A 26,355-nucleotide genomic window follows, 5' to 3' on the forward strand; every position below is an offset into this window, starting at 1 on the left:
GAGAGTGAGACAGAGAGAGAGAGTGAGACAGAGACAGAGATAGAAACACACACACACACACACACACACACACACACACACAGCGACAGAGATAAACAGACAGACAGACAGACAGATACAAAACAGGCATGTTCTGGCCAAAAGTAGAACGGATGAAAGGATAGTAAAACACACACACACACACACACACACACACACACACACACAGAGAAAGAAAGAGAGAGAGAGAGAGAGAGAGAGAGAGAGAGAGAGAGAGAGAGAGAGAGAGAGAGAGAGAGAGAGAGAGAGAGAGAGACTGGGAAACAATAAAACACACACACACACACAGAAAGAAAGAGAGAGAGAGAGAGACTGTGAAACAATCAAACACACACACACACACAGAAAGAAAGAGAGAGAGAGACTGGGAAACAATAAAACAAACACACACAGAAAGAAAGAGAGAGAGAGACTGGGAAACAATAAAACACACACACACAGAAAGAAAGAGAGAGAGAGACTGGGAAACAATAAAACAAGCACAAACAGAAAGAAAGAGAGAGAGAGAGAGAGAGAGAGAGAGAGAGAGAGAGAGAGAGAGAGAGAGAGAGAGAGAGAGAGAGAGAGAGAGAGAGAGAGACTGGGAAACAATAAAACAAGCACAAAGCTACCTTTTACCATATCAAACCATATCAAACCGAAAAGCAAAAATCTCGAAACTCGCAACCAAAATCATCGCAAGTCTTCGAGGAAGCACAGTATCATATTTCCAGTCCAAACACACACTATTAATGCATTTAGAATTCAACATTTCTGCAATCACTGAAAACACAAATGGTATAAAAGATTAAATCAACAAAACTCAAAGACAAAACAGACGTGCAACAAAGAGTACTACACACAAGAACAAACAGGTGCTCTCATTTCAATGCAGAATCATACACAAGAATAAGACACAGATTGTTCTCACTTGTAATCCTGAGCTTTTTGGAACATCTTTGTTTTTGCTCTCAGGGTCACGTTATGGGTGAGAGGTTTGCTGAGAGGTTTGTGTTCCACACCGGCTACGTTTTTAACCCTGGTGGACAATTTCTCAGGCTGGAATTTCCTCAAATAGACTATTTTCGGATATAAGTCTGTCGAGTTTGTATGGGTTTTGAAAGAGTAAATATTGAGTCAAACTTTCCCATGTGGCATTATAGGCCAGTCACTAGCGAGAGGTGTGTCGAACACGTGGACAAGGAGCACGTACTGAAAGCTTGCCTCACTCAGTGACAGCAAGAGTGTTCACTCCATCACAACCCATACAAACCCAACAGAGTTATTTCCGGAATTCATCTATTGTCAACACTTTTCTGGTCCAAATTTGCCAAATAAAATCAATTCACAGTTATTTCCGGAGTCCGACGATTAAGAAACCACAAGTCTCCAAGAAATGAAAGCACCTGTGTTCACACGATGTTGCCTACATGTCTTACCTACTGCACTTACCTTGCTGCCCTCCCAGGAGAGAAACCTTCAGGTTTGATGCATGCACTTTATGTTCTTTGTGTTGTGAATGCACGGTTATAAAACAGTTAAACCTGCCCACAGCGACTGCACATGTAGGCGTGAGAAACCAACACCTCTTGTAAAAACTCATGGGTTTGGGCCAGACATTAAGACTTGATAGAACAACTTGAGGAGAGCAAATGCTCACAAAACCTAATCACGGATCAAAAGCAAATCATTTGATATTACTATGACACTGATTACTAAGGTGAGCACAAATTGAAACTTTTAAAGGCAGTGTACCCAAAATCCTGGGGCACTTGTTTGTGTCAGAGCAGAAAATATATATTTTAAATTTCAAATCGATTCATCCTGGGGGGGGGGGGGGGGGGGGGGGGGGCTTCACAGTTTCCATATTAAAGGCACAGTGCAGCTCACAGCCTTCGTTTTGCGTTTTTGTTGCAGCTGAGTGCATTTACAGTTCAAAAATCCTCCTATGGTAGTAAAACAAACCCAAAACTACCCAACGACGACATCTGTGAAGCTCGACAGTTTCTTGTTCACGTGAGTGCATAAATTAACCTAGTTATTACGTGGTGTTTGGTCGGAGTTCGATTCAACTGAGTGATTCCGGCCTCCATTTTGTTTTACACAAACTCATGATGACGTCTGACATAGTTTGCTAGTGACGTGTCTTTTTGTGCATGATGTGGTGATCTACCTGATCTAAATTTAGATCCAAAAATAGGTCAAGACCAGCCGGGTCCGAGTACGAAATTAATTCGTTAAAAAATCGCAGTTCTTGACTCTTTGGGTGCAAGTCAATGAAACTTGGTAGTTCTTCTAACGGATAGCTGCCTGAGGTATGACTAAAAGCCCCAGGGGCTCCGTGCACCTGGATTTGACAAGTTCAGTACCTTTAATTCAAGGAATAAAGACACATGTTGAACACTTTAACTCGCTAAACCACAGAAGGCAACAGTTATGCCTAAGTTAACCTTTGCACAAAGGCAGTCAGCAGCTTGGCAGGTTTAACATTTAAGATGTGTTTTGAATGCTCACATTTTCTTACAATCACTGAAAGTACTGTCCTTCCTGTGATTCGGATCATGTCAACAGCCACAGTTCTGACTTCTGTCCAGGCTTCCACGTGAGATAAGACCATCCCTCCGCTTGGACACATACACACACTCAACAGCCAGGCTGCTTTTTGTGCACAGTTCATTTTCCCTTTTTTTTTTCTTTCCTTTTTTTTTTAATTTTTTTTTTAAAGTTTTTTTGTTTTTCTCTCTTCGTTAATTCATCAGATTGAAATAGGGGTCAATTACACAATGTATTGAACAAATGTTCCCTCCCTGCACAGGAAGCAGCCAGGCTGTTGAATATTTCCAGGCTGTTGAATATTTGCATGTGTTCAGTTGAAGTGGAAGGATGCTCTTAGCCTGTGAAAAAGCCTGAGCAGCTCTGTGGAGGTGAACATGGTCGCTTACACGAGAAGGAAAGTACCTCTGAACATAAGACACACAGGACGAGAACAGCAAACAGGAGAGAAAGTTCACCCAGGTACACTCTGCACAGTCTGTCCAATAATTGACAACCACTTCTTCTTTCAGGCATCTATCAAAACTCACAGCAACACACAATATCTCTTCTCTAAAAAGACAATTAATATTACACAGTCTGCTTCCTAGGAATATCTATATTAATATGGTAATCCTTTGCCACTAGTAGCACTGCATGTATTACTAAAAGAAGAAATTCCACTCAGACTCAGTTGTTTAGTGTTTGCATTCTGTAGTTGTGCAAACCGTTCTACCTTTTTTCAGTCTCCATTGCCCATGTTCTTGTCGGTCGTCTGCTGCGGTCTAGGGGAAGTAACTTCGAAACTGAATAGTACCAGTCAAGGAGAGCGGTTCTTGCCCTTTAACCACAGGCAACTTGTTTACTGGACAGGCGTTCGTTCTTCTAACAGTTTTAGAATCAAGGTAAAGTGATCAGCAATTATTGAACTGACTGCGCACTTGTCACACAATAGAATAGAAACAGATACATACATAAGTAAATAAATAAATAAATGATCAAAGGACAAAGATGGATTTCTTCACACAAGAAAAGATACTTGGTAACAAATAGTTTAAAATCACACCCTCATCCAGATCAAATCTTACTGGTCTTGTTTGTGATGGGAAAGAAGTACACTTTCTTTCACTTTTTTATTTTTTTTATTTTTGAGTGTGTCTTGTTTTGTTTTCTGCCCAGGAAAAGGGAGGTAGAGGGGGGGGAGGGGGGTGTCCATGTTCTCTCCCTTTTGTTGCTGTTTGCATAAAGAAGGAAATAGAACCCCAATGGTCTTTCTTTATTGAGCTCGATTCTTTTTACCAAAAATTCAGTTCAAAAGTTTTGTGCAGCGAGCTTAGTGAAGTAGACTTCACAAAGTCAACTTCACCCAATGAATATCAGGCTTTACTGACGCAAATGTACAAGAGTGTAAAAATCCATCTTGGTGGGGGTGGGGGACAAAGCAAAAAGACTTACATTTGAATCGAGCTTCTTGTTCTCTGGGTCGTCGTCGTCCATCTCAAAGTAGAGTTCAGACTTGGTGATGGACATGGTGCCTTTGACCGCCACGCCCGGTGCGATCAGCTTGCACGACGTGGACAGCGCCACAGGACCTGAACACAAATCATTCAGTCATCAGTGACAGTCTTCTGATGCGCATCAGGCATAAGATTATGAAATTGTAAGCAAAAATTAGATAAAAACACAGGCATGAGATTATAAAGTTATTTTTACAAAATAAATAAACAAAGCCTCAAATGCCTGAAAGCATGTCCCCTGCGGATCATTTCTTGATAAAAAATTAGGAAAAATCATGCAATCTAGGGACCTCCAGAATTATCTCTAGGGCTTTGAAAAGGAATGCTATTTCAGAATAACTTTGCGCCAGGAGTCTGCAAAACGCTGAAACTATTTCAAATCACCCAAAAATGTTGGCATCATTTTGGCAGAATTGCCGATCTTTTCACAGTTGGGGAAAGGTGACGCAATAAACTCCTAAAATATTTGCGAAAAACGCCCACACTTTTATGGCCATTTTATCAGATTGGCCATACACAAAAAACTAACCCCACCAGCAACATTTCTACAATTGTCAGAAAAACTGAAAACCCTATTCCTGCCTTCAGGTTAAGGATAGGTGTAAGTCCCCAGTCACTCAATATACGATGTTTGTAAATAACTGTGTCAGGGTTTTCTGGGTTGTCAAAGAGGCTTTTGTCCTTCATAGTACTACAATGTACCTAAACATTATCTTATCATAGTAACAAGAATTTCCATTCCTTGCTGGTGTACTCACCAGAGAACTCTGGTTCCAGATCTTTCTCCTCCATCATGAGTTCTTCGTCCGTGTAGTCCGTCGTCTCCTTCTGCGTCTTGCGCGTGTTGAGCAGGTGAGCGTGGAACGCGTTGCGCGCCTGGTTGATCGCGTCCTCCGTCGCACCTGAGTTAACACAACAAAAATTAGTTCACTGGATGTACATTGGAACCAGTCGTGGCGACCAACTCTTGATAACGACCACTCAAAAAAATTGCTTTTGTCGGTGCTATGACCATCTTGGAAACATTCTAAGTTAAGTGGCATAGAATCATTATTCTTGTTTGTTGTGTCTCTTGTTTGCCAACCTTTAATGACAGGCAGATTGGTTGAAATTCTTGTGTAAATGTTTAGTGTTGTCCTGAATTAAATGTTTCCATAATTTATCCTTTTCTTGTTTTTTTTTTTTTTTTTTGACATTTACGGTGTTTTCTGCATCAATTTTGCAAAGTTGGGTGCAAAATATTAATCACACAGTGACATACCGTGTTCGAGGGCAGCCTTGAGCGTGGCCTGGGGGTGGGTAGACCCGAGCGGATTCCTGATCAGCCGCCTCCGCCTCCTGCTGTCGTCCTCCCACACGTCCAGCTTCCAGAACTCAGTGGCAGTGCTGCAACACAAGGTCAACACACACACTCTGTCAGCAACATAGGTCAACAAAGTAGCACAGCACAGAATGTAACAAATTCCGTGATTCGTCAGATTAACCGTCATCAAATTCCTCCCACACGTCCTACTTCCAGAACTCAGTGGCCGTGCTGCAACACAAGGTCAACACACATAACACACAATACATAAGACTATGTCAACCATGTGCAGTACACTGGGAATATTGCTCACACACTCTGTTAGCAACACATTTCCGCAACATTACCAGGTTTTCAGGTCTACAAGGATGTACAGCACATTAGCAGCATTTCTCTTTATTTTGGGGAAAATAATCAACTTAGTCACCTATATTTCTTTCATTTCATTTTCAATACTTTATTGTCCCATCACTGGGAAATTCGAGTCGCAGACCTGTTTACCCCCATAAGTGTTTTGGAGTAATGCTCAGCCCCAAAAATAGTAATCCTGGCACAAAAATAGTAATCATCCAGCATTCGTCGCCAATTACAACGCACATGACAACTGTGTCTGCGAAACGCAATCATGCACATATATCCATCATTCACAAACAAAACACATCAGTCAGTTTTTGTAGCCATCATAATTTCAAAGAAGATCACATCAAAAGCACATGCATCACCGATTCTTTTTCTTTTGCTCGTAGTAGGCCTTTTTCAGTGTGTCAAGCGCTTTTCTACTGTACTTGCGCTTGCCGAATGAGTGAGGGCGAGACTTCACCACTAGAATAAGGCTCTCCAGCGTCTCATCAGACAGACATGATCTCTGGTCAGTCCTGTGCTTTTTTATCCCATTTTGCCATTGAAAAAAACAATGCTAAACATGTGAATTGATAACAAACAAACAAACAAAAAAAAATTTTAATTTTTTTGTTTACATTTTTTTAATTTATGAAAATCGTAGTCTTGACACGGATAGCGGAATGGCGTATTTTTTGCAGAAAATCGTAATAAATTACGCCAAAATCGTAAGGGTAAACAGGTCTGGAGTCGCTTCCTCCCCATGGAAAGCTAGCAGCAACAGAGTCGCGCTACCCAGGTGTGTGCGTGTTTAGGTGTAATCAGCCATCTGCACTTACGGCAGAATGACCCAAGGTATTTTACGTGCCACAGTGGTGACATAGGGGTGGAACATGGATACTGTCTCTGAGTCTGCACATAAAGCTGACCTGTGTCCATCCCAGCCCTGATTGGAACCCGTGACCTACGGATCACAAGTCCAGTGCTCAACCAACTGAGCTACCCGTGACCTACGGATCACAAGTCCAGTGCTCTACCAACTGAGCTACCCGTGACCTACGGATCACAAGTCCAGTGCTCTACCAACTGAGCTACCCGTGACCTACGGATCACAAGTCCAGTGCTCTACCAACTGAGCTACCAGTGACCTACGGATCACAAGTCCAGTGCTCTACCAACTGAGCTAGCCGTGACCTACGGATCACAAGTCCAGTGCTCTACCAACTGAGCTACCCGTGACCTACGGATCACAAGTCCAGTGCTCTACCAACTGAGCTACCCGTGACCTACGGATCACAAGTCCAGTGCTCTACCAACTGAGCTAGCCGTGACCTACGGATCACAAGTCCAGTGCTCTACCAACTGAGCTACCCGTGACCTACGGATCACAAGTCCAGTGCTCTACCAACTGAGCTACCCGTGACCTACGGATCACAAGTCCAGTGCTCTACCAACTGAGCTAGCCGTGACCTACGGATCACAAGTCCAGTGCTCTACCAACTGAGCTAGCCGTGACCTACGGATCACAAGTCCAGTGCTCAACCAACTGAGCTACCCGTGACCTACAGATCACAAGTCCAGTGCTCTACCAACTGAGCTAGCCGTGACCTACGGATCACAAGTCCAGTGCTCTACCAACTGAGCTAGCCGTGACCTACGGATCACAAGTCCAGTGCTCTACCAACTGAGCTAGCCGTGACCTACGGATCACAAGTCCAGTGCTCTACCAACTGAGCTAGCCGTGACCTACGCATCACAAGTCCAGTGCTCTACCAACTGAGCTGGCGGGTAGAATGGATGCATGTACCCACCTCTTTGCTCCCTGGCCCCAGGCTCCGTGCTTGTTGGTGAGGATGTTGATGACCTTGTCCTTGAGCCTGTAGGCCTGCGAGTGGTCGCGTCGCTTGGCCGACTTGATCAGGTGATCACACAGCTTCTCCTCTTCACGGCGCTCCATCATCAGCTGGGCCGAGATCGACTGCAACAACCACATGTAGGGGTTAACAAAATAACAGGAAAATACACTTGTAACCAGATGGACTGCAACAACCACATGTAGAGGTTAACAAAATACACTTGTAACCAGATGGACTGCAACAACCACATGTAGGGGTTAACAAAATACACTTGTAACCAGATGGACTGCAACAACCACATGTAGGGGTTAACAAAATACACATGTAACCAGATGGACTGCAACAACCACATGTAGGGGTTAACAAAATACACTTGTAACCAGATGGACTGCAACAACCACATGTAGGGGTTAACAAAATACACTTGTAACCAGATGGACTGCAACAACCACATGTAGGGGTTAACAAAATACACTTGTAACCAGATGGACTGCAACAACCACATGTAGGGGTTAACAAAATACACTTGTAACCAGATGGACTGCAACAACCACATGTAGGGGTTAACAAAATACACTTGTAACCAGATGGACTGCAACAACCACATGTAGGGGTTAACAAAATACACTTGTAACCAGATGGACTGCAACAACCACATGTAGGGGTTAACAAAATACACTTGTAACCAGATGGACTGCAACAACCACATGTAGGGGTTAACAAAATACACTTGTAACCAGATGGACTGCAACAACCACATGTAGGGGTTAACAAAATACACTTGTAACCAGATGGACTGCAACAACCACATGTAGGGGTTAACAAAATACACTTGTAACCAGATGGACTGCAACAACCACATGTAGGGGTTAACAAAATACACTTGTAGCCAGATGGACTGCAACAACCACATGTAGGGGTTAACAATATAACAGGAAAATACACTTGTAACCCCCAAAACAGATAGACTGCTAACGTTCCAATATTCAGAATCAAAAAACAAGAATGGTTAGTTAGTTTGTCTGTCTGTCTGTCTGTCTGTCTGTCTGTCTGTCTGTCTGTCTGTCTGTCTGTCTGTCTGTCTGTCTGTCTGTCTGTCTGTCTGTCTGTCTGTCTGTTTGTCTGTCCACTATAAAAACCGTTTGGTTGATGTACTTGTGTATGCTTTATTTTGCCAAAAATTAAACGTTTGCTAAACAAACCATTCTTGGTTTTTTTAAATCAAAATTACAGTTGAACGATCACCCAAGTGACCGATCAAGAGTGGTTGCTTTAGACAGGTGGTCGCTTTAGACAGGTGGTCGCTTTAGACAGGTGGTCGCTATGCAAAGATGAATTATTTTTTTAAATGTTGCTTTAGACAGGTGGTCGCTATGCAAAGATGAATTATTGTTTGAAATGTTGTTTGTCAGGGATCCTTTGAGGTGGTCGTTATGAGCAGGTGGTCATCATCGAGAGGTCATTGCCAAGGCCGGTTTGACTGTAAGTAAGGCAGACAGGGCACAGTAGAATGATAATTTTCACCAAACAATCTTGTTTTCAAAGGCTTAGACACTACTTTAACCCAGTACTACTCACTATACCCAATATTGACGGACTGTGTGATGGTATCTTCTGCTATGGTCTGTTGAGACAGTGATATCAAAATCTCGACCTCCGGTCTGTCGAAACAGACCAATAGCAGAAGATATAATCACACAGTCAGTCAATGTTAGATATATTGCTAATTCTCTGGACATTTTGTATTTACTGTAAAGAAATTACAAAAGTATTTGTCTCAGTTTTGGCTGTTCCATATCCCTCCCTCTGATTATTATTTCTTTTTGTTCACGTTTTTCTTGTACTTTTCAGTATTTTAAAATGTCTTTTCTTTCAAAAAGTCTTTAGTCACTTGCTCAACTACATTCTGGGATAATTACATTTTCATATACATGTTTTTGTTTTTAAATTTAGGTGTTTTTGTTTTTGAAGTGGGGAAGCAATAAAGAGGTCGTCGATATCAAAACTGATATCGACGGACGGAAATGTCGTCGTTATCACTTTTGCACTGAGCTCAATTTTGCCCAATTGACCAATGGAAATCCACGTAACATATGAAATGGCAATATTTTAAAATGTCACCTAAATGAACAACAATGCACATACCTCAAACTCAGCGTGTTTCTGCACATCCTCGGCCCGCATGCGATTGAGAATGAACTCTGCTTCGTTGGCCACACGCACTATGTGGTCCCTTGTGGCGTGTGCCAACAGTCTGAAAACGACAATGTTGTGTTACACGTTGCATCAGTTAACTCATTGTCTCCCAGGTACGGATATATCCGTACCCACTCATATGGCTCTATCTGACCAGGTACGGATATATCCGCTCAGACTGTTAGCTTCAGTCGCTTCCTGTAACGTCGATCTAACGCCTGCATTCCAGCGTGTTGATACACAGTTACTACACAGTTACTACAATTCTGAGTGACCTGCTGCAGCACAGCTGGTCTCGGCTAAAAAAACCTTGGTCGACATAGGTGGGGTAGAAAGTGTTAAGACGTACAGTGGAACCCCCCTATTAAGACCCCCTCCTTCTTCTTCTGCTTCGTTCATGGGCTTAGACTCCCACGTTCACTCATGTCTTTTAGCACGAGTGGATTTTTACGTGTATGACCGTTTTTACCCCGCCATTCAGGCAGCATACGCCGATTTCGGGGGAATTAAGACCCCCTGATTTAAGACTTCTCCCCCTTTAAGGCCTTGCTTTTTCAGTTGTTCAGACCTCAGATTTGTGGACGTCTCATAAGGGGGTCTGGGGCGGGGATGTAGCTCAGTCGGTAGCGCGCTGGATTTGTAGACGTCTCATAAGGGGGTCTGGGGCGGGGATGTAGCTCAGTCGGTAGCGCGCTGGATTTGTAGACGTCTCATAAGGGGGTCTGGGGCGGGGATGTAGCTCAGTCGGTAGCGCGCTGGATTTGTAGACGTCTCATAAGGGGGTCTGGGGCGGGGATGTAGCTCAGTCGGTAGCGCGCTGGATTTGTAGACGTCTCATAAGGGGGTCTGGGGCGGGGGTGTAGCTCAGTCGGTAGCGCGCTGGATTTGTAGACGTCTCATAAGGGGGTCTGGGGCGGGGATGTAGCTCAGTCGGTAGCGCGCTGGATTTGTAGACGTCTCATAAGGGGGTCTGGGGCGGGGATGTAGCTCAGTCGGTAGCACGCTGGATTTGTATCCAGTTGGCCGCTGTCAGCGTGAGTTCGTCCCCACGTTCGGCGAGAGATTTATTTCTCAGAGTCAACTTTGTGTGCAGACTCTCCTCGGTGTCCGAACAACCTCGTGTGTACACGCAAGCACAAGACCAAGTGCGCGCGAAAAAGATCCTGTAATCCATGTCAGAGTTCGGTGGGCTATAGAAACACGAAAATACCCAGCATGCTTCCTCCGAAAGCGGTGTATGGCTGCCTAAATGGCGGGGTAAAAACGGCCATACACGTAAAAGGCGTGGGAGTTTCAGCCCATGAACGAACAAACAAAAATAAGGGGGTCTACTGTATTCCGCAACGGGTCTGTTCAGGCGTTTAGGTGGGGTGAGAGCAGCCTTGCTTCATAAAATGAATCCTTGAAGAAATTTGATAGAAAACATTTTCTTAAAATGAATCCTCGAAGAATTTGATTTTTGTTTTTAAATGTATCCTCGAACTATTGGAAAGAAAACAACTTTTTGTTCAAAAGAGTAAACACTACTAAATCAATGTCACTAACACTCACTCGACCAACCATCACACAGTGGAACCCCCTTTTTTTAACCCAATGCCCCCTGAACCGCCCGGCATGGCCCGCCGGAAGTGCCATATGAAATCCCTGAAACGCCCGGCATGGCCCGCTAAACACTAGGTCACCTACTTTCACTTTCGCTTTGAGCCTTACCCATAAGGCCTTGCGACCGGATGTGATTAATGCACTTCCTTCCGGCTGCTTCATTCTAGCGTTTGCAGAGTTTGAATCGATGCAATAGTATGTTAGCTGTGAATTTTCAAAGTTTGAGATTTTTTTTCTCTGACATTGACAAAATGGCGTTGAACGAAGGTTTGGAAGTATGGTGTTCGATCATGGGGAACTCAGATGACCATTCTGACACGCCTTTCGAAGGTTTTCTACTTGAAGATGTGAAAGGGGATGAGTCTTGACATCGATCTGGGTGTTGTTATTAGACAACAGGACTTTCGGGAGGATTTTTCTGGGAGTTTTCAACATATATTGGTGTAAATGAGGACTGAAGGCTGACACGTTGGACGTTTTTGAAGAACACTTGCTGGATTTTTTTGTTTAAACAACATTTATTACATTGGAAGTGGACAGAACATACTTGCATATGAAACTATAGTGTATTCTCGAGTTATTCTGCCATCTTCTATATAAATGTGAGTACTCTATTATTTTATATGAATTGTTTTGTTTTGTATGTGTGCATGTTGTGCGGATTAGTTTCCCTTTGCTCAGGATTAAGAAGGCAGCCTGCCATTTTTTTGTCAGGGGGCATTGGGTTAAGACCCCTAATTTAAGACTCTCTTCCTTGTAAGACCCTGATTTCTCAGACTTTCTGTTCATGCCCTCTGCAAATTAACCCCCATTTTAAGACTCCCTCCTTTTTAAGACCTGATTTTTTCAGATTTTTGGAGGTCTTAAAAGGGGGGTTCCACTGTATAAACAAAGCAACCACCAACACCCAACAGCCAGATTCAAAGCCTCACACCCTACCTTCCCTCGTTGACCAGCTCGATGAAGGCGAGACCAGCGTGTTTCTGGAGCGAGTTCTGCCATTCCTGTGAACACAGCAACATCACCAATTCCACCACAGACGTGCTCTGCTTCAGCGTCACCAGACCTGTGTCACACAGAAATAAGAAAAGTTAAACTATACACCAGTCAACAGTACTGTGAACATTTCGGAACTCACGCATTCGCAAATCGTTTTTTCGAGTGTTTTTGTTTTTCCTCTTTTTGTTCCTGTTGATTAGAACGCGTAGATTCAGTCTGCAGAAAGTGCAATTTTGTAGTCTTCCAGCCCCGAAGTTGCTTTTGAGTGTCCGAAGAAAGAGTGTAAGATTACATCGGGCATACAAACACGCGCTTTTTCTTGTTTTTCTGGTTGATTTAAACACATGCGCAGATTTATTTGGAGTGTTTTTCTTCTTCCTCCTCTTCCAGTTTCCCTCTTCGTTCCATGCTAACTGGTGTATTGGAACGTTCAATTCACGACAAAATAAAACATTCACAAGAAACTTAACCTATCATTTTAACGGCCTTTCAAGTGGACAAACGAGAGACACAACAAAAACGATTGATGCTGTGACTTATCTGTGACTGTCTCCAAGATGGTCGCAGCAATCAACAAAATCAAAGAATCTTGTGAATGTTTTATTTTATTGTGAATTAAACGTTCCAATAATTTTACCTTTCTTGTTTTTTTATTCTTGATTTGGAACGTTAGCAGTTTATCTGTTTTGGATTTGTGCGTCACGAAGTTCAAATAAAATTATATCCTGTCCCTACAGCAGACCTGTTTACCCCCGAAGTGTTTTGGAGTAATGCTCAGCCCCAAAAATAGTAATCCTGGCACAAAAATAGTAATCATCCAGCATTCGTCGCCAATTACAACGCATATGACAACTGTGTCTGCGAAACGCAATCATCCATCATTCACAAACAAAACACATCAGTCAATTTTTGTAGTCATCATAATTTCAAAGAAGATCACATCAAAAGCACATGCATCACTGATTCTTTTTCTTTTGCTCATAGTAGGCCTTTTTCAGTGTGTCAAGCGCTTCTCTACTGTACTTGCGCCATCAGACAGACATGCTCTCTGGTCAGTCCTGTGCTTTTTCACCCCATTTTGCCATTGAAAAAAACAATGCCAAACATGTGAATTAATAAAAAAATAAAAAAATAAATTATTTTTATTTTTTTTAAATTTTGTTTTATTTATGAAAATCGTAGTCTTGACACGGATAGCGGAATGGCATATTTTTTTCAGAAAATCGTAATAAATTACGCCATAATCGTAAGGGTAAACAGGTCTGCTACAGTTATTACACTGTCACACAGTATACGTAAACTAACATCAACTCCATTCTTTAATCACCCGCATCTCACCTCCAATAAGCAGCTCCTGGCCGTGCGATCCAATCAGGGTCTTGGACAGGAAGGGAGCAAAGTCCACGAAGATTTCCCGCAGCAGGGGGGCCACAGATCCTAGCGCCCTCTCCAGGCGTTGCGTCAGCGACCCACCATCCGAGGCGGGAAGTTGGTGCAGATGGTCGGGGATGTCTGGATGTGTCAGATCCAGACTGCTCGGCTTGGGCGGCTCCGTCGCGTGACTGGCTCCCTCCGCCGGCTTCTGGCTGACGGAAATGGATGCGATTGGCTGGTTGCTGCTGCCTTCCGCCTCTTCTCGTTCTTCGAGGATTTCTTCTTCCGTCTGCGGATCTTGGTTGTCCTCGTCTTTCTCAGCGCCTACTTTGGGTGGGGTTGCTTTAGGCTGCTCGGTTTTTGCTTCTGCGGCCTCACCGTTTGTAGATTCTTCTGATTGTGGTTTTGATTGTGTAACATGGTCCTTCATTTCAATCTTGTCAGCCTCTTGGCTGGCTGCTGGTGCTGATTCTGTAGCATGGTCCTTCTTTTCAATCTTGTCGGCCTCTTGGCTGGCTGCTGGTGCTGCTACTGATGTGCCGTTCTCTGCTTTGACTGTCTCGGCTGAACAAGGTGGAAGCAGTGTGAATGGGATTATTTGTATGAGCACTTAACTGGGTGTCAAAATCTCATTAAAAAGTTAAAACCAAATATTTGTGAAAAAGTACCTGAGAAAAGGTCAAGATTGGAAAGTAAGATTTAACACACAAATGCTCCTACGATAGTTTTGAAAGCAGTCAAGACAGAAATGTCTTGTAAGTCACCCAGGAATGCAAAGCATTTTCTACATGCAATGCCAACACACAAAGACATAGAAAATACAAGACCCTATCCTCAGCGTATTACCAATAATTATGTACATGTCCTAATATACTAAGAGGACGTAAACCTTGAAAAGTCAGTCAAGACTCACACGTGTTCACATGTATGTGTTCAAACAACAGGTATTGAAAAGTCAGTCAAGACTCACACGTGTTCACATGTATGTGTTCAAACAACAGGTATTGAAAAGTCAGTCAAGACTCACACGTCTTCACATGTACGTGTTCAAACAACAGGTATTGAAAAGTCAGTCAAGACTCACACGTGTTCACATGTATGTGTTCAAACAACAGGTATTGAAAAGTCAGTCAAGACTCACACGTGTTCACATGTATGTGTTCAAACAACAGGTATTGAAAAGTCAGTCAAGACTCACACGTGTTCACATGTATGTGTTCAAACAACAGGTATTGAAAAGTCAGTCAAGACTCACACGTGTTCACATGTATGTGTTCAAACAACAGGTATTGAAAAGTCAGTCAAGACTCACACGTGTTCACATGTATGTGTTCAAACAACAGGTATTGAAAAGTCAGTCAAGACTCACACGTGTTCACATGTATGTGTTCAAACAACAGGTATTGAAAAGTCAGTCAAGACTCACACGTGTTCACATGTATGTGTTCAAACAACAGGTATTGAAAAGTCAGTCAAGACTCACACGTGTTCACATGTATGTGTTCAAACAACAGGTATTGAAAAAAGAACAGTCAAGCAGCAAAGTAAATTTACAAAAAATCGCTGTCAAAATCTCATCAAACAGCTATGTCAAGAGTTGCAATTATTACCCTTAAAAAATGTTTTAATCAAATAAACCAGAGCGCTATTTTAAGATCTGAGAAAGAAAGGGAGGTAAGTGTTAACATGTGCAACAAGAGTAAGTGAGAGTTATGCGGAACGAATCTCCTGGCACCTGAGAGCATAACAAGCATTACAAGAAGGGCAAAGCCCATACGACTCACATGCTTGACCTCGACCTTTAGGGTAACTAAACCTAGCAATGACATCATACACTAAGAACTGCTTTACACATTTTTCCTACCAAAATACATGTGACCTTGACCCAAGGTCAAGGTCATCCAAGGTCATGCAACACAAAGCTGTTAATTCAAGACATAGGAAGTACAATGGTGCTTATTGGCTCTTTCTACCATGAGATATGGTCACTTTTAGTGGTTCACTACCTTATTTTGGTCACATTTCATAAGGGTCAAAGTGACCTTGACCTTGATCATATGTGACCAAATGTGTCTCATGATGAAAGCATAACATGTGCCCCACATAATTTTTAAGTTTGAAACAGTTATCTTCCATAGTTCAGGGTCAAGGTCACTTCAAAATATGTATACAATCCAACTTTGAAGAGCTCCTGTGACCTTGACCTTGAAGCAAGGTAAACCAAACTGGTATCAAAAGATGGGGCTTACTTTGCCCTATATATCATATGTAGGTGAGGTATTCAATCTCAAAAACTTCAGAGAAAATGGGGAAAATGTGAAAAATAGCTGTTTTTTAGGCAACATTTATGGCCCCTGCGACCTTGACCTTGAAGCAAGGTCAAGATGCTATGTATGTTTTTTGGGGCCTTGTCATCATACACCATCTTGCCAAATTTGGTACTGATAGACTGAATAGTGTCCAAGAAATATCCAACGTTAAAGTTTTCCGGACGTCCGGACGTCCGGACGTCCGGACGGACGTCCGGACGGATGGACGGACGACTCGGGTGAGTACATAGACTCACTTTTGCTTCGCATGTGAGTCAAAAATGTGCTAACCAAAGGGAAGTAAGCGCTCTAAATGCATACCACATGCCTCATGTGTAAGTGAGAGTTTACTTTTATCAGATCTCTAAACAGCTCTCTGCTTCATTTGTTTAAGCATAGAAATGACCAAGCGACAAGCGACTTTCACCCTAAAATTTTTTTTATCGTGTCTTATGTTATTAGAAATGCGATGTGGTACCAAAATAAAAATGTCAATGTTTGTGTAAAATGAAAATGGACATTAAAGTTTTCTTATCTTATCCTATCTTACCTTCTGCAGCTGGTGCTTTGACCTCTTCCTCAGGCTTTTCTTTGCCCTCTGCGGAGGGCTGGGGTTCCTTCTCAGCGTCATCAGTGGTCGCTGGGGGTTGTTCCTCGGCTGGTTCCTCCTTGCTGGCGGCACCCTCTGCGCTTGCTGTCTCGCCCCCTGTAGCATCTGCATCAGGTCAGTACACATTCTTTTTTCATTTTCATTTTCATAACTTCATTGTCCCATCGCTGGGAAATTTGGGTCGCTTCCTCCCAGTGGAAAGCTAGCAGCAACAGAGTGGCGCTGCCCAGGTGTGTGCGGGTTTAGGTGTAATCGGCCACCTGCACTTATGACAGAATGACCGAGATCTTTTACGTGCCACAGTGGTGATACGGGGGTGGAACATGGATACCATCTCTGAATCTGCTCATGAAGTTGACCCGTGTCCATCCTGGGCCGGATTCGAACCCGTGACTCTTGGATAACAAGTCCAGTGCTCTACCAACTGAGCTACCAGGTCCCCATGGATCTCTCTTCCCGGAGGTAAACTGTTGACACACCCTACTGCTCTGTTTTTTTGCAGCACCATTAGTAAAACAAGGGGTCCCCCCCCCCCCCCCTCCTTCTCGCGGGTGAGAAACAAGGCAAGGCAAGGCAAAGAATTTATTTCAGGAAACCCCATGTGGGTACATGAAAAAACAAAACAAAAATAAAAATAAAAGACAACAAGAAGAGCAAACGCTCGATCGAGTCACTTTCGCAGTTCTGAATATTATATGAGGCATCAGATGGACAGGAAGAAATTGCTATTCACAACACAATGAGTCACGTTCTCATAAAATTTGAGCCCGGTCACTTTTATAGTTTCCGAGAAAAGCCCAACGTTAAGTTGTGTGTTGCCGAACAGAAAAGGCTAGTTATCTCCCTTGTTTTTCTGATAACGTTCGTAAAAGGCTACAGATGTAAATACTTTGATGTAAAGAATAATCCTACAAAGTTTCAATCACATCCGATGAACTTTGTCAAAGATATAAAATGTCTAATTTTTCCTTTGACGCTGACCTGTGACCTTGAAAAAGGTCAAAGGTCAACGAAACCATCGTTAAAGTGTAGAGGTCATTGGAGGTCACGACTAAACAAAATATGAGCCCGATCGCTTTGATAGTTTCCGAGAAAAGTCCAACGTTAAGGTGGTGTCTACGGACGGCCGGCTGGCCGGACGGCCGGCCGGCCGGCCGGACAGACTAACACTGACCAATTACATAGAGTCACTTTTTCTCAAGTGACTCAAAAATGAAAACTGTTTCAACATACACAGAAGCTTATTCCAGTGAAAAGATAAGGATGTCATAACTCAACATACACAGAAGCTTATTCCAGTGAAAAGACAAGGATGTCATAACTCAACATACACAGAAGCTTATTCCAGTGAAAAGACAAGGATGTCATAACTCAACATACACAGAAGCTTATTCCAGTGAAAAGATAAGGATGTCATAACTCAACATACACAGAAGCTTATTACAGTGAAAAGATAAGGATGTCATAACTCAACATACACAGAAGCTTATTCCAGTGAAAAGACAAGGATGTCATAACTCAACATACACAGAAGCTTATTCCAGTGAAAAGACAAGGATGTCATAACTCAACATACACAGAAGCTTATTCCAGTGAAAAGATAAGGATGTCATAACTCAACATACACAGAAGCTTATTCCAGTGAAAAGACAAGGATGTCATAACTCAACATACACAGAAGCTTATTCCAGTGAAAAGACAAGGATGTCATAACTCAACATACACAGAAGCTTATTCCAGTGAAAAGATAAGGATGTCATAACTCAAAAATACAAAAATCACGGATTATGACTATATATGCATGTGTCTATATCATTGCGGACCCAAAACAATACCGACTATATCATTTTAAAATATCAACATCAGTTCAAACTTCTTTTAATATACATTTATAAAAGTGAATTAAACTTTACAAAACTTTTTTCTTTGTTGTGGAACAGGGACTGAGAAAGAGCAACTCACCTTCTTTCGAGTCAGCTGTCGCTTGTTCCTCCGTTTTCTGCTCTCCGTTTTCAGCGGTCTTCTCTCCTTCCCCTCCTGCTTCTTCTTCCTCCCCTTTTTCCTCTCTCGCCTCTTCCTCTATCTCTTCTGTTACACAAACACAAGATCAAGATTACTGCTGTGGCAAAGAAATATGCTTCAGTTTATTGAATACTTAAACTTAAAAGTGTTTGAGAGAAAAAAAATCATGTTTATTCATCATTACATGTATACAATATATAAAGACAGGATCTAAAAAGAAAAGGACTTTTTTTTAAACCTCAAGAACAAACAATTGTTTTTATGTGCTCTGCATTACCAATTATCCAAGCAAGCAAAACAATACAGTAAATGAGACTCAATGTACTTAACTAGGAGCTTAACTTGCACCATATTTTAACACAAATGTGGAAAGCACAGCTGCTAAATATGGTAAGCTAACATTATGAGCGTCTTTGAAATACAGTTTCACTACCAGCACCACTCGGTGCATTCAAAAGGTATTCATTCATCCCTACTAGCATATAGTATTTCTGTTAACATCAGTCTTAATCTGAACAAAAACTACTTTGGAACACACACTTAATGTATTATGATATGAAGAAAGGGTGTGTTTTCTTATTTCTTTTATTCCAAACAAATGTTGAAAAACAAGGGGGAAAAACAACAACAGCTGTATATTTTTGAAAATCAAAAAAGAAACCTCTAGTGCTGCTCCTCAATTCTTATGTAGACTGCCTTTTGATATCATGAAATTGGTTAATTATGACCTTCAATAAACATTTGTTAAACAGAGCATTTGTTAACATAAATGTAAGATGTGGGAAAAAAATCGTACAGAAAGTTATAACAAAAATGAAGAGACACCCAGTCACAGTAAAAACACATTCATAAAACGTCTAGAAACATCTAGAAACTTCTATCAATGTTGGAAACCATGGCCAATGGATTTGTGTGTGAATTTTCAACAGAATCACACATATAAAAGTCTCATTCTAACAGCAGGCTGCTGAAAGCAAATAACACAAATATCTGCAATATGACAAGCACACACATGAAGAAAAAACAAGTCGCGTAAGGCGAAAATACAACATTTAGTCAAGCTGTCGAACTCACAGAATGAAACTGTACGCACTGCATTTTTTCACAATGACCGTAGTCCGCCGCTAGTGCAAAAGGCAGTGAAAGTGACGAGCCTGTTTAGCGCGGTAGCGGTTTCGCTGTGCTGCATAGCACGCTTTTCTGTGCCTCTCTTCGTTATAACTTTCTGAGCGTGTTTTTAATCCAAACATATCATATCTATATGTTTTTGGAATCAGGAACCGACAAGGAATAAGATGAAAGTGTTTTTAAATTGATTTCGAAAATTTAATTTTGATCATAATTTTTATATTTTTAATTTTCAGAGCTTGTTTTTAATTCAAATATAACATATTTATATGTTTTTGGAATCAGAAAATGATGAAGAATAAGATGAACGTAAATTTGGATCGCTTTATAAAAACATTTGTGTTTTTTTACAATTTTCAGATTTTTAATGACCAAAGTCAAAAATTAATTTTTAAGCCACCAAGCTGAAATGCAATACCGAAGTCCGGCCTTCGTCAAAGATTGCTTGGCCAAAATTTCAATCAATTTGATTGAAAAATGAGGGTGTGACAGTGCCGCCTCAACTTTTACAAAAAGCCGGATATGACGTCATCAAAGGTATTTATCGAAAAAAAGAAAAAAACGTCCGGGGATATCATTCCCAGGAACTCTCATGTCAAATTTCATAAAGATCGGTCCAGTAGTTTGGTCTGAATCGCTCTACACACACACACGCACAGACACACACACATACACCACGACCCTCGTCTCGATTCCCCCTCTATGTTAAAACATTTAGTCAAAACTTGACTAAATGTAATAAAGAAAAACTTTTCCGGACGGACGGACGGACGGACGGACGGACGACTCGGGTGAGTACATAGACTCACTTTTGCTTCGCATGTCAGTCAAAAAAAGAAAAAAAAACTTTACCAGGAAAGAAAAACAGCTGATCTGCATTTTCTTTTCTCTTTTGCTTGAAAATGAAAGCGTGCAACACAACTATATTGTCACATAAAGAAAACAATTTATTGTGATTCCACTCCTCTAGTCTACATCTTCATGCGTTTTCTTTGATTTGTACAAACTCTTACCAAGTACACTGAAATTCAAGTGATATCTACGGGAGGCTACACAGAAAAAACAACCATAAAAATTACACAATGAAGCAAAACAATATGTAAGATATCTTTACGTTTCTAAAGCAAAACAAACCTACTGTTACCACAGCTGCTAACAAATCCGACAACATCCTGTGCATGTGCTATGAACAATACATTTTCTAATCCCTCTTTTAGTTTTACCCCCTACCACCCATATCAACTAAAAAGCAAAAAACCCACCCCACAAGAATGATACAAAATGTCACAACAGCAAATGTCTATATTAGGAATAAATACACTAGCAAACACGTAAGCACAAAAACACATCACAATGTAAAGTCAAGGAAAACACCCACAAAGAGTGACGGTAAAATGATAAACAGAAACAAAACACTCATAATACAGAGATTACTTAGCAAGGACATTATTAGTGAAGGTCATTTAAAAGTCACAACAAAGAGATGACCAAAAGTGTAGGCAGAATAGACAATGTTTTGAAATAGCTCTGTTGGAGTTTGTATTGGCTGTGAATGAGTTACGCCTGTTCGAAACACTGTGGCAAACAATGATACAACTTCTTCTTCTTCGGCGTTCATGGGCTAAAACTCCCACGTACACTTGTGTTTTTTGCACGAGTGGGGGTTTACGTGTATGACTGTTTTTACCCCGCCATTTAGGCAGCCATACGCCGCTTTCGGGGAAGCATGCTGGGTATTTTCATGTTTCTATAACCCACCGAACTCTGACATGGATTACAGGATCTTTTCCGTGCGCACTTGGTATTGTGCTTGCGTGTACACACGAAGGGGGATAAGGCACTAGCAGGTCTGCACATAAGTTGACCTGGGAGATCGGAAAAATCTCCACCCTTAACCCACCAGGCAGCCGCGGCCGGGATTCGAACTCAAGACCTTCCGATTAGGAAGCCGACGTCTTACCACTGCGCCACTTCGTCCGTCAATGATACAACTAATATGTTAGACTAAAGCATTCATGATGTCACACTGAACATGTGATACTACAAATCCAGCACGCTACCGACTGAGCTACATCCCCGCCCAGGGGGTTCCATGCAGTGTATGATGCCCTTTTCTTTTCAAAATATGCTCATCCAAGCGCACAATTCACTGCCTATGCCAGGATTGACTTTATTCGACACGTCAGATATCATAATGATATGATTGTCTGCCTCGCTGTACTGAAGAGGCACAACTCTTTCAAAGCAAATCAAAACCCAGACAGAGTTCTCTCCAGAACTCATCTGTTGCAAGGATTGTGTGCATTGCTGGGACGTGTGGGGCAAGAAGGAGGGAGAAAAGCTAACTGAAACATCTGGAAATGGTGGTGAGGGGGGGGGGGGGGGGGGGTGAGCAGAAAAAGCTTACACAAACAAAAACTAATCCCAATCATTAGGAGGATTTAAGAATATTTTCTATATTAAAAATAAAGAAATAAATGAATAAACAAATAAATGGCAAGGGAGGGTGGGGAGGCAGAAAAAGCGCACACGAATGAAAACATCTCAAATTGATAAAGAGGATTTGAGAATGTTTCTCTAATTTTAAAAATAACAAAAATAAAAATAAACAAACAAACAAATAAATAAATAAATGTAAAAAATAAGAAATAAAGACAGAAATAAGGAAATAAATACATAAATAAATACATAAAAACATAAACATTTTTGTTTTCTTTTAAATAAAATAAAATACATAAATAAACTACAAAAAAAATAAAAAAATAAAAAATAGCGTGCAGACTACGACACCAGCATGCAGTGCAAGCCGATTGAAAGCACACAACCTGACGCGACGACAGTGTCAAGCAGCTCAAAGCTGCTGGCAGTCATTCGCGCCAGGATACTGCTGTCACCGTTGTCGTCGGCAACAAGGGCGATACACAAGGTAGCGGTGGAGGGGCCGGACGTGGGAGTTACAGTGCAACAGTTGACAGAAGCGACGACATCAAGTCTCTCACCCTTTTTCACGTCCACAGTTTTCTCGCTCTCGTCGTTGTCTTTCTTCTCGGCATTGTTATCCTGTGTTTTCTCTTTTTCCTCCGTCTCTTCGACGTCTTTCTTGGTCACTTCTTCCTCCTTCTTCTCCATTTCTTCTTCGTTCTGGTTTGAACTGGTGGAGGCTTCTGTGTCTTCAGCTGGTTTTTCTGTGTCTTTGTTTGAGGCCTCTCCGGACTCTTTTTCTGGTGTTTCCGTTTTGGTTGCATCTTTAGCCTTGGTAGCATCGTTGTTTGAGGCCTCTCCGGACTCTTTTTCTGGTGTTTCCGTTTTGGGTGCATCTTTAGCCTTGGTAGCATCGTTGTTAGAGGCCTCTCCGGACTCTTTTTCTGGTGTTTCCGTTTTGGGTGCATCTTTAGCCTTGGTAGCATCGTTGTTAGAGGCCACTCCGGACTCTTTTTCTGGTGTTTCCGTTTTGGTTGCATCTTTAGCCTTGGCTGCTTCTTTATCAGAATCAGCTGTGCTGCTAGGTGTGTCCTTGGCATCTGGACTTGCCTCAACAGTGTCAGCACTTTCTTTCACATCATTTTTATCATCAGAGGAAGCTTCAGCGACGTTCTTCTCTTCTTTGGCACTGGGGGTGATGTTTTTGTCGCCAGTTTTACTGTTATCTTCTGTGTCATCTTTATCTCTGTCCGTGTCGTTTGTCTCTTTTTCCTTATCACTTCCCTTATTCGCCATGTCTGTTTTCTCTTTTTCTTTGTCATCTTTATGAGTTTCCTTATCAGACTTGGTATCGTCCACACTAGTTTTCTCCACACCCGTCTTCTCCTTAGCATCCCCACTTTTTGGCTTTTCGTCTTCATTCGTCCCTTTTTGCTCAACATCTTCACTTTTCGTCTTCTCTTCGTTCTCGCCATTCTTAGTAGCCGTGCTGACATCCTTCTCCTTCTCTTTCTCCTTTTCCTCCCTTTTCTCTTTATCTTTTTCGTCAGTTTTCTCACCGTTCTTGCTCGCTGACCCGTTAGTGATGATCGACGACGATGATGACCCGCTGTCGGGCAGAAGTGGCATAGCGGACGAGCTGAGTTTCTGCCAGGCTGCATGTAGAGATTGAGTCCCCGACAATGAATAGACAGAGGTAGACATATGAGACATGATAGACAGAGGTAGACATATTAGACATGATAGACAGAGGTAGACATATGAGACATGATAGACAGAAGTAGACATATTAGACATGATAGACAGAGGTAGACATATGAGACATGATAGACAGAGGCAAACATATTAGACATGATAGACAGAGGTAGACATATGAGACATGATAGACATATTAGACATGATAGACAGAGGCAGACATATGAGACGTGATTAACAGAGGCAGACATATGAGATATGATACTGATAGACAGAGACAGACATATTATGAGACATGACAGACATATGAGACATGATAGACAGAGGCAGACATATGAGACATGATAGACAGAGGCAGACATATGAGACATGATACTGATAGACAGAGACAGACATATTATGAGACATGATAGACAGAGGCAGACATATGAGACATGATAGACAGAGGCTGACATATGGGACATAATACCAATAGACAGAGGCAGACATCTGAGACATGATAGACAGAGGCAGACATATGAGACATGATAGACAGAGGCAGACATATGAGACATGATACTGATAGACAGAGACAGACATATTATGAGACATGATAGACAGAGGCAATCATATGAGACACGATAGACAGAGGCTGACATATGAGACATAATACTAATCGACAGAGGCAGACATATGAGACATGATAGACAGAGGCAGACATATGAGACATGATAGACAGAGGCAGACATATGAGACATGATAGACAGAGGCAGACATATGAGACATGATACTGATAGACAGAGGCAGACATATGAGGAGACATGATAGACAGAGGCAGACATATGAGACATGATAGACAGAGGCAGACATATGAGACATAATACTGATAGACAGAGACAGACATATTATGAGACATGATAGACAAAGGCAGACATATGAGACATGATAGACAGAGGCAGACATATGAGCCATGATAGACAGAGGCAGACATGAGACATAATAGACAGAGGCTGACATATGAGACATGACAGACAGAGGCAGACATATGAGACATAATAGACAGAGGCAGACACATGAGACATAATAGACAGAGGCTGACAAATGAGACATGACAGACAGAGGCAGACACATGAGACATGACAGACAGAGGTAGACACATGAGACATGATAGAACCAGCCAACAGGGAGATCTGTGTATCCACTTACAAAGTTAGACACATATACATAGGGACGTTGCTAGGACTGATTTTATTTGGCAAATTTGGGCAAAGAAGTGTCGACAATGGCCGAAATCAGGAAATAACTCTGTTGGGTTAGTATGGGTCATGAAAGAGAGTAAATACTCTTGCTTTTAGTGAGGCAAGCTTTCAACACTTGCTGTTAGTGAGGCAAGCTTTCAACACTTGCTCCTTGTCCGTGTGTTTCAGACACATGCGCCCCTCGCTAATGACTGGCCGATAACATTATGAGGGAAAGTTTGACTCACTAAAAGCAAGAGTATTCCCTCTTTCACAACCCATACAAACCCGACAGAGTTATTTCCCAACATCGTCTATTTTCCAAACTTCAACAGTGTTGTTCCCAGCCTCAGATGACAAAAGTTCAGTTGGACCTAGCTGTAAATATGTATAGGTCGGACTGTCCTGGCTTTTTCCACTTCGTAAAAAATGTGATGGTCCGAGGACCTCCTACCTGTCAAAACTATCGAACGGTCGACCGGCCTGGGGTCAGATCCATGCTTTAGGTAAATAAATATAGGTCAATGACCAAAGACCAGGGCCTGAGAACAACACTGCTTCAAGGCAGTCCCTTGTGTCCTTTTTTCTCCCCCACGAAAAAATAACAAGTTTGCCATAAAGGTTTTCGTGACTCACTATGCCACACAACATCGCTGTGTACATAATGCGTGAGAATAAAATTAAAGTGATTAGATCAGGTAAGGGGGGTGGGGGGTGATGGGGATGGGGGGGGGGGGGGGGGGTGGTGTATAGGAGCCTGGTGTGTGTGGTTGTTTGGGATATGGGGATTGATTGAGTGGGGGAAGGGGTGGGGGGGGGGGGGGGGGGGGTGGGGAGAAGATTGGAAGACTAAGAACTGGGGGAAGGGATCATTCAACAACGCCTGAGTTATGAGTCAGTATGAGTTAGTTATGTAAGTACAGTGGAACCCCTCTCTAGCGACCTTGAAAATGTTGACAAAAATCGGTCCTTATGGAGGGGGGTCCTTACAGAGGGAGGGGGCGGGGTCAGGGGGCCACAAAGAAAGTCAGATTTTCTTAAAAAAAAGAAAACAGAGAAGTTTGAGTTGCTGATGACCGTTTCCTCAAGCAAACTGCTTCGATTTCATGTTTGACATTGTCCATGGTGTCCACCAGTTCTGGTGCATGTACTACCCTGGCCAAGTTTCCTCTCAAGACATCAAAGAGACCGCCCCATAGGTTAAACTCCCCATAGGT

The 26,355-nt window shown here is 42.2% G+C and overlaps 1 protein-coding gene across 1 annotated transcript in view; it reads right to left on the reverse strand.

Moving 5' to 3' along the window:
* LOC138968325 (neurobeachin-like) overlaps nt 1–26,355 on the reverse strand; it is a gene marked incomplete in the record, with an annotated part of 320,875 nt that overhangs the window by 223,050 nt on the left and 71,470 nt on the right. Inside the window, 10 exon segments of the mRNA XM_070340879.1 lie at nt 4,006–4,142; nt 4,826–4,969; nt 5,329–5,453; nt 7,521–7,687; nt 9,711–9,819; nt 12,303–12,429; nt 13,701–14,300; nt 16,596–16,760; nt 18,618–18,743; nt 22,805–23,881. Coding sequence (XP_070196980.1) covers nt 4,006–4,142; nt 4,826–4,969; nt 5,329–5,453; nt 7,521–7,687; nt 9,711–9,819; nt 12,303–12,429; nt 13,701–14,300; nt 16,596–16,760; nt 18,618–18,743; nt 22,805–23,881 — 2,777 coding nt within the window.

The sequence above is a fragment of the Littorina saxatilis genome, linkage group LG6 (assembly GCF_037325665.1).
Source record: "Littorina saxatilis isolate snail1 linkage group LG6, US_GU_Lsax_2.0, whole genome shotgun sequence".
NCBI classification, from domain to species: Eukaryota; Metazoa; Mollusca; class Gastropoda; order Littorinimorpha; family Littorinidae; genus Littorina; species Littorina saxatilis.